The sequence below is a fragment of the Musa acuminata genome, chromosome BXJ1-2 (assembly GCF_036884655.1).
Source record: "Musa acuminata AAA Group cultivar baxijiao chromosome BXJ1-2, Cavendish_Baxijiao_AAA, whole genome shotgun sequence".
In the NCBI taxonomy this organism is placed as follows: Eukaryota; Viridiplantae; Streptophyta; class Magnoliopsida; order Zingiberales; family Musaceae; genus Musa; species Musa acuminata.
Window position 1 is genome coordinate 24,748,507 of NC_088328.1, and position 10,291 is coordinate 24,758,797.

The following is a 10,291-nucleotide window of genomic DNA, read 5'->3' on the forward strand; positions in this document are numbered from 1 at the left end:
TTCTTTCATGAAACATGTCATTCTGTCTCTCTCATCTTTTTTTTCCATAAATTTCATGCTACATTGACAATTGAAGGGAATGAGGACTTTTGATTTCCACCATCAATCTTCTATCATATTGTTGGATGTCTATATTTATGATCCGAAATGCGACACCTGTCGTGAAAAATTAAGCAATGAAAAAGCCTCCATCATAAGTGAGTTTTCAATTTGTTTTAGACATTGACTTATTTACCTATAAATTGACTTTGACTAGTGACAATTTTGTCGGACACATCTTCATGTGGAACGTTCGACTTTCTCCTTTAACTTGTTCCCATGTTGCTTGAATTTGACTAGTGACAATTTTGTTGGACACACATGAGAGCTTATATAAGCTTGGAGACACGCACACGAGAGCTGAGGTAGAACTCACTATTAAACATGGGTGGGAGAACTCTTCTTGTCCTCACCTTTTCTCTTACTGTTCTTAGCATTGAGCTTGGGATTTCTCATGGCTGCCGAGAGACGGAGAGGAAAGCCCTCATCGACTTCAAGCGTGGACTTCATGATCCTTCCAATCGTCTCTCTTCCTGGGTCGGCGAGGACTGTTGTGCATGGGAAGGAGTTGGCTGCAGCAACATCTCTGGTCATGTTATCAAGCTGGATCTTCGAAATAAACGTCGGACGGATCTAACTAAGGACTGCACTCATCAGGAGGTGTACTACTTTTTGGATTATTATCCAAGATCCGAATTGTTGGATGATGATCCAGGATGCAATTGGGCAGTGCGTGGTGACATAACTCCCTCACTGCGTTCTCTCCAACAACTTAGTCACCTGGACTTCAGCGGCAACTATTTTACACATAAACCTATCCCCAAGTTCTTGGGAGCTTTCAGAAGACTAACATATCTTAACCTCTCAGGTGCAGGTTTCGTGGGTAGAGTACCTGACCAGCTCGGAAATCTATCCACTTTGCAGCACCTCGACCTTTCTTATAACTGCTATGGGGATGATGAAGGTGATGACTTCTTCTGCTTGTACCTTGAGAACACGAGATGGATCTCTATGCTCACTTCCCTTCGGCATCTTAACATGACTCGTGTCCGTTTTACAAATGCGGCCAACTGGTTCCAAGATTTGAATGCACTACCACATATACAAGAGATTGAATTAAGTTCTTGTGACTTATGGACCTTTCCCCGTTCGCCGTCTCATGTCAACTTCACATCTCTCACCACTCTTGATTTACGATACAATGATATAAACTCCACCGTACCAGATTGGGTGTTCAATATTACTAGCCTCGAGTTCCTTTGTCTTGGTGGGAATGAAATATACGGATTCTTTCCTGATTCTGTTACGAAGTTGACATCTCTCAGGGCACTCGACTTGTCTGGGAGTGTGTTCCAAGATGGCTTCATGCGATTAGCTCCTATATCCAACCTCTGCAAGCTCCAAATTCTCGATCTAAGCTATGTGCCTATTAACGATGTGCTTGCCAATTTAAAAATGGTTTTCTCTGGATGTCTTAGGAATAGCATGGAGGAATTGTACCTCGGAGGCACCCAACTGAGTGGTTCCTTTCCGGATTGGCTAGGGAACATCAAGAATCTTAAATCTCTTGATCTTTCTTTCAACTCCCTCTATGGATCAGTGCCTGCATCTATCGGGAATCTATCATTGCTGCAACATTTAGTTTTATATTCTAATGATTTGAATGGGACGATTTCGGAAGGCATCGGACAACTGAAGAGCCTTATCTATTTGGATCTCAGTCGTAACTCGTTGAGCTTATCGGAGGTCCAATTGGCTAATCTATCAAGTTTAAGGTATTTGGTCATTTCGAACAACTACGACTCGAGAAAAAGTGGTGATTGGATCCTGCCATTTTCAGTTTCAAGTTCTTTATATAACATTTTTTTGAAATAGCCCATTTTCCAAAATGACTTGAGACGTAAAAATCTTTTCATAAATTATATTTTCACTTGCAGGAGTAGGAGTAATAGACATGATTCTCGATGGGCTTCCTTCTAGTCTCGAGCATTTGGATCTTTCTTACAACTCTCTCAATGGATCATTGCCCACATCTCTTGGAAACCTCTCTATGCTACAATCTTTGATTTTACGTTTCAATTATCTGAATGGGACGTTTCCGGAAGGCATCAAACGGTTGAAGGGCCTCGTCCAATTGGATCTTTACAGTAACTCTTTGAGATTGTCGGAGGACGATCTTGCTAATCTATCAAGTTTGAAATATTTGGATATTTCATATAACTCTATACACTTGAACAAAAGCGATGATTGGATCCCTCCATTTCAGCTTCAAAGCCTTTCCATGGATTTCTGCCAAATAGGGCCCACGCCCCAATTTCCACAATGGCTCCGAACACAAACCATTCTTCGTCGACTACAATTGTCAAGTACATGTATCAAAGACATGTTTTTCGATAGGCTTCCTTCTAGTCTTGAGTATTTGGATCTCAGAATTAATTCTTTATCAGGACATCTTCCTCCAAAAATATTAAACATGATGCCAAGACTCAAATATTTGGATCTCTCCAACAACAAGATTACTGGTGAGATGAATTCTTTCTAGATATTTATTTCTCTCAAATAACTTCTTCTTAGGGCATTTTCAATCGAGAATCTCAAACATAATGCCAAACTTACTATAGTTTGATTTATCTATCACTTCAAGCTCTTTATTTTTTGTTTTTGAAATGCTCTAATTTTCAAAATGGCTCCAAACACAAATATCCCTTCAAGTTTTATATTTTCACTTGCAGAAGTAAAAGACATGATTCTCGATGGGCGTCCTTCTAGTCTTGAGTATTTGGATCTTTCTTATAACTCTCTCCATGGATCACAACTTGTATCTCTTGGAAACCTCTCTATGCTGCAATCTTTGGATTTAGGATCCAACAATTTGAATGGGATGCTTCCGGAAGGCATCAAATGGTTGAAGGGCCTTACAGATTTGGATCTCTACAATAACTCGTTGAGCTTATCGGAGGTCCAATTGGCTAATCTATCAAGTTTGAAATATTTGGACATTTCATACAACTCTATATACTTGAACAAAAGCGATGACTGGATCCCTCCCTTTCAACTTAACACCCTTCGCTTGGGATTCTGTCAAATATTGCCCAGGCCCCATTTTCCGAAATGGCTCCGAACACAAACCACTCTTGGTGAATTAGATTTATCAAATACAGGTATGAAAGGAACGATTCCCAACTGGCTTCCATCCGGTCTCGAGTATTTGGATCTCTCCAATAATATGATTGGCGGTGATGTACCATATTATTTTTCAAATCTAACTACGTTGGATCTCAGCAATAACTCGTTATCAGGATATCTTCCTCCAAAATTATCAATCATGATGCCAAGTCTGGAATATTTGTCTCTCTCCGACAATAATATTATGGGTGAGATGCCACAATTCTTTCCAAAAATCTCAAACACAATGTCAAGTTTACGATGGTTCGATCTATCTGCCAATAATCTGAGTGGTGGCATCCCCTTCTCTTTTTGTCGAATCAAGTCTTTGGTAGTGCTTAGGCTTTCTAAAAATAATTTGTCAGGGAAGCTTCCTAATTGCTGGAAAAATTCTTCAAATTTAGTTATCTTAGACTTATCAAGCAACAAATTACAAGGAGGACTTCCTGACTCCCTCAGCAATTTACAAACTCTACAGTCACTACATCTGAACTACAATAATTTTATGGGACAAATCCCTCTTTCTTTCAGAAATTTTACCGGATTGGTTACTCTTGATCTGGCTCACAACAAATTCGTCGGCAATATACCAAATTGGATTGGAGAAAGCCTACCATACTTAAGGACTCTCAACTTACGCTCGAATGCCTTTACTGGTAGCATTCCTCAGTTATCTCATCTTACATCTCTTCAGTGGATCTCTCGAATAATCATCTTTCGGGAATAATACCAAACAGCTTTGGCAATTTTAGTGCGTTGAAAGGCTCTCCTTCAAAGGATTTGTACTTTCATAATATTTACTATGAGGATTACATGTGGCTCTTCACAAAAGGAAGTGAACTCGAATACAACAGCATGCTACTTTCAATCAATACAGTTATTGATCTCTCCAACAATGGTTTGTCCGGGTGCATCCCTAGAGAGTTGGGAAATTTGCATGGTCTGCGGAGCTTAAATCTATCTGGGAATTACCTAACAGGGGAGATACCAAGCAACATTGACGGAATGCAACTACTAGAAATTCTTGACCTCTCAAGAAACAATCTCTCAGGTATAATTCCTTCGACCTTGGCAAATTTAAATTTCTTGAATGATTTGAACTTGTCATATAATAATCTCTCGGGTAAAATCCCCACTGGAAGCCAATTGCAAACTTTAACCGATCCATCTATCTATGCTGGCAATCCAAATCTTTGTGGCCTTCCTCTCCCCAAAAATTGTACGGTGAATATAACGAAGACTGATGGAGAAGGGCAAAATGAAGATTCTTCTGAGAGCAGAATGGAAACACTTTGGTTATACACAAGCATCACCCTAGGATTTATTACCGGATTTTGGGCGATTTGTGGAAGCCTTTTGTTACGACGGACATGGAGGATCACGTACTTCCGTGCCATTGATAACATGTTTGACAAGCTATACGTGGTGATGGTAGTGACCGTGGCAAAATACAAAAGGAAGCTTTGATGACTCTGTTGTTAGAGGGGGTCGACATGACTCATCCTACTTAAGCAATAGCACTGGCATTGGTATCGATCACGTTCATGGTTTGCATGTCTTTTCATAATACACCATCACATGATTTTAATTTTTCCTTGTTGTGCATGCTATACTGACTCTGTTATATGATCCGTTGATGTTTGCCTACGTAGTTGTTTGTCAAAACTTTAGGTCATCAAAATATGAGTCCTCTGCCTATGGTTTATGAGTTGTTATTTGTTTCATGCAGCAGTGGTTATGGTGTTCATATCTATGCTTGTAAGGTGATTCATAATCTAATTAACAAATTCTAACTCTGTTGTTTGAGGGGGTCGACATGGTTCATCCAACTTAAGCAGTAGTAATAACATTAGTATCATGTAATACGCTCATGGCTTGCATGTCATGTCACAAATCATTAGAGTTTTAGCTTGACAGCATCCAGGAAAACCATGTAAACCGTAGCATGGGTTTCATTGGACTTATTATTGACACTAACAAGAAGTAATTACATTATCATGACATTAAATTATAAGATGGGTCAATGAAGTAGACTCAGAGGAAACAAGAAGCTGATCTCCACATGGAGACACCTCACAAATGTTTAATTATAGCACAACTTTGTTCCTGCTACATTACATTAATTCTAGGGTGCTCATCATAATACATATACGTATCTATCTATCTATATATTACATAATATAAAAGAGTAGGAAGAAATAAAGATTTATTATTTCAAGGGTGAAGTGTATCGAGACATGTTCCACATTGGCGGACATCATGTGATTGCGCAAGGTGTTGACAAAAGCTTAGATCTAAACAATCTACATTTCTTGATATTATCCCATTAGTTTTAGCAAACAAAAAATATTATGAAATTTTTTTTTCTTTGAAGTACAGAAATACATGTAAAATATCACAATATCACTAAAGAACTCAACCTCAGATTATCTCACATTATAAATTGACAAGAGTAACATGGACACCAAATCAATCAAACAATTCAATAGGAAATATTCTGTTTGGCTTTAGACAAACCTTACACACACATTGTTCTTTGTATCTATTGCTACCTAAAGGAGGCACACTCACTGAACATCATATGGTCTTCTTCACCCTAAACAAATATATACGTATATTATACATAAGGAGGAAGCAATATGGTTTATTGGACCATCGATTATTGTTTTGGTTAACGGCTTCATTAGTAATGTCTTAATTGATAATACAATGGGCCTTTCTCTGTTTAAATTTGCGTAATTGAATCCTTGTACATTTAAATTAAAATTTCGAAAAGATATGCAAAAATACTATGAACATTCTTATTCTCACATAAGAGTTATTAATAATTGAGTTTCTACATCTCTATTCCACCGGTCAAACGTGAATGATTAAAGTTTTTGGATTTTGCTATATTAAGGGATTGATAGGAAAACACGTCTTTAATCAAAACTTTGACACATCGGTACCAATTTGATTAAAAAAATAAAAAATAATTTACTGGATTTACTATGTCAGTAGGAATTAGAATATAATATATTCTCTAGACCATGAAATATTGTTCTTCTAACCACTTACGACTAGTACCCAAGTATATCCACCCCTAAATAGTATATATGGTAGATTACATTTACTGTTTTACCCTTGAGTTTTGTTTTCATTGTCGGCTTTCTTCACTGTATTATGAGAATCACCACCACAATGATGTTATTGTTGCACCATCTCCATTTTGCTTTGTCATGACAATGACTCCCACAATGGCCACCTCCATAATAATAACCCCCATGATGACAACCTTCGAGACTCCTAGGACCTCCCTCCTCTGATTCATGTCTCAATCTGAGGAATCGAGGGAGGGAGGCCTTAAGGGCAACGTGATCTTAGTGTACTGTGAGAACAATGACAAACATAAGATGGAGATAGTGGACAAGATGGACGAGAGCACTAGCATGAAGCTTCCTCAAGGAGGAGACGTGACTTTAGATGTACTACGATAATGAAAAACAAGAGTAAGAGCGAGGGTAAGGCTAAGACTATGGACAAAGACAGCACAAAGCTAATGTTAGGAGCAAGAGGTGGAGGGCAAGGTGGAGTCAAGATAATCTCGTCTTTTAAAAAAATAAGAAATATTTTATAAAAATTAAGCAAAAAGGGAGCTCTCAAGGAACAAATAGAAAAATAATGATTTTTTTAAGGTCATATAATAATTATAATACTAATAATTTTGCCCAACTTTTAATCGTCGTCTCGGCGTCTCCACCGCCGATACAGCAACACTTCGTTTCTTCGTAACTATTCTTTTTCCTACTACTTTGGAGGAAGAAGCGGCGATCTCGAGTTCGAGGAGCTGAGCTGCCGCATCTCAGGGACGCCACGGAAACTAAGGCGGTTGCCGATGAAAGAGGAAGGAAGAGCCAATATGTCGGAGGATCGACTGGCTTTAACTATGACGACGTCACTACGTCCCGTTAGCATTAGAAGTGTTCAGGGTTTGGAGGGAAATAATGTGATGACACTGAACTGCTTGATCGCTACATGCATCATATATTATCGTATCAACCACACCGAATCAACTCAGAGAGGGCAGACCAGGCAAGCTTTTCCAATGGTTTGTTGGCATGGATCCCGCGACCGGTCGCGGTTTGGAAGCCACCTGTTCCTCTCTCTCTCTCTCAACACAAAACCACCCACCCCATCAATGTTGTACCTTCCACCACTTCTTTATACACCAACATTCTCCTTCTCCCTTCAGAAACCGATCCCCTAACCCCGCCTCTCTGCCCATCTGTCACTACATCCTTGCAGAATTCGAGCTCATGGGCTCCTCTTCCTTTTCCTCCTCCTCCTCCTCTTATGGATCATTAAGCACGGTCGAAATCCAAGTGGCCTCATAAAATCGAAATGAAATAGATAATAGGTTCGAGTAAGCATCGTGGTTTACTATAATTTATTTATTTTTTTAATTATTGAACGGATAAATTAAACCGATCAATTGAACACTTTTTTTTTATTTTTAAAGAGAATTTCCCCTTGCTTCCTCCAATTGAATCGATTTTATCTATTAATCCAAACCGGTTCAAATTAATATTATATATTATAAGTTTAATAATAAATAATTGTTATTTAATTAAAAAATAATATATATATATATATAATTATTTAAAATATGATAAAACATAACACAATAATATTAATTATATATTAATAAAAATTGAAATTGATCAATAAAATATTTAAATATTCATCAAAGAGAATGTGATTATAGTGCTACGTAAAATAATATATTATATCATATTTCATTTAGACATTCGGGTTGATTAGTATGTTACTGTATAATTAATAGATATCATATTTGAAACAATGTACGAGTAATTTTTTTATTTTTTAAACTAATAATAAATTATATAATTTTAATTAACATTTTAATACAAAATCAATTAAATAAAAAATAGGTAATACTTATATACTCCTTATGTAGAGGTTTTCATCTTAGAAACCAATATATTTCATACTTGAATCCCTATTCTCATTATTTTAACAGAATTAAGATAAAAATCTCTACATAAGCATGAATTTCTCTAGCAAATTCATGCTAAATATATATAGCGCTCATTCTCTAACGCTATTAAGGTTTCTTTTCTGAAAACTATTGCGTATTTTCGGCGTTAATCCAACTCCATGCATGGCTGATAAGACAAAGGCGCTCTCTCTCTCTCTCTCTCTCTCTCTCTCTCTCTCCCACATAAGAACGAAGACAAAATGACTTGTTTGCCGGCCTCCGGACTGAGAATTATAAATAAAGAGATGGCAAGTCATAGCAAGCAAGAGAAGAAGCCTCGCAAGTTCGTAATGCTTCAAGAAATTAGTGATGCATGCTTGGTATCGTGAATTCATTAGCCATGAATGCTGCTGAAAGATTCATGATGTTATCACACGCCACAGTTTGAATTGCTCCATCTTCCTTCTGCATCCTGCTTCTTGTCCAAGCATGTACACAGTATGACAGAGAGCTGACCGCAAAACCATGCTCTCGCTCGGTTTGCGGATATGACGGATGCCGTCATTGGCCTCAACTTTTCTTTGTATACTTAACGGGGAGTTATATGTCGTTAGGAAACCCACGCATGCATGCATGCCTGCCTGCATCCTAATTTGCTTCTTTACTGCTCCAACCAGGATTCTGTATATTGATCATCTTAAACTTTTAGAACTACCGATCACCCTTTTGTTTATGAAAGGGTCAAATATTCTTTAATTATGTGATTTACCCAAATCATGAAGTCATGGGAGCAATTGAGGAATGTCAAATCCTTCTGATAAGAAGACTATAGATTGGTTAGAACCATAATTAAAGAATTGTGATCTCGTTTCTTTTGGAGCCTCTTCTGACGCCTCATATATATCCAACAACAAAAATTGATGCCACGGCTGAATCCAATGCTTGCTTCGGATGTACTTACAGAGCTTTCAACCACACAGAAAAAGAATGCGAGAAGTGAAACATGACATGCATAGAAAAGTCGTAGAGTTGTCTCAAGTTTACACGGAAGCGCAGTGTCCTAAACATTTGACTTGGGTATGGCTGTTGATATGCAGGAAATAAAAATGGTGGTGGTCAACATTTCCTAATCCATGATAAGCATCTCAAGGTTCTCTTTGATGCTAAGTTTTCTTCCCCACTACTTGTGACATCATTCCAATTCCTAACCCATACATAAGAAACTTGTCATACTATCTGATCTATTCAAAGCTTTGACCAAGTTGGTGCATTAGCTGATCCCTCACCTAAACTATTTTGGATACCACTTGAATCACCAAATATTGGTCAACACTTGGGCAATTCCCTTTTTCTTTAATGGGGACGTAGGAGGCATTGGAACAAAGATGATGCACAATGCAACATATAGATGAGCTGGAAGAGTGCTTAAACCTTTTCATCAGCTAATGATTTATGCTGATGCAAGTTCAAAGATCCATCTATATATAGATCTAAATTGCTTTCTTGATCATTTATATTATATATATATATATATATATATATATATATATATATATATATATATATATATATATATATATATATATATATATATATATATATATATATATATATATATATATATATATATGTTAGTTTGGCAAGTCCCATAGTCCCACATCGGGAAAATCAGACTTGTTGTCTCGTCTTGGAACTATAAATAAGGGCCTAAGCTTTGATGTTAGACACACCACGAGAAGTACCACAGACACCACAAGAAGTACAGCAGGCATCACAAGAAAACCTGCTTATGGTTTGAAGTCTTCTTGTTTAGGAAGCTGAAAGTGTTTTATGGCCTAGGAACATTTCCTAAGGCATTTGTAAGTGTCCCTCTTTTATAGTAGTAATTTGCTCCTCTTTCTTCCGTGGATGTAGGTCAAAGTCAATTGACCGAACCACGTATATCTGATGTTCTGGTGTTCTGTTGTTCTTGTCGCTTTATTCTTTCCGCTTTATTGTCTTTGTTGTGTTGCCAAAATTACCTTGTGGTAAATATCCTGGGGCTAGCTCTAACAAACTGGTATCAGAGCCTGGTTCTGGGATCTTTTGGCAACAATGACAATATCAAAG

General features: G+C 37.5%; 1 protein-coding gene across 1 annotated transcript; it reads left to right on the top strand.

The window, feature by feature from the left end:
* Nucleotides 1-423: 423 nt before the first annotated feature.
* On the top strand, nucleotides 424-4,671 carry LOC135611776 (receptor-like protein 38). The gene is made up of 4 exons (XM_065107409.1): nucleotides 424-1,885; nucleotides 1,977-2,231; nucleotides 2,901-3,200; nucleotides 3,899-4,671. Exons 1-4 carry the CDS (start codon nucleotides 424-426, stop codon nucleotides 4,669-4,671), a joined length of 2,790 nt encoding a protein of 929 aa, XP_064963481.1.
* The last annotated feature ends 5,620 nt before the right edge of the window (nucleotides 4,672-10,291 follow it).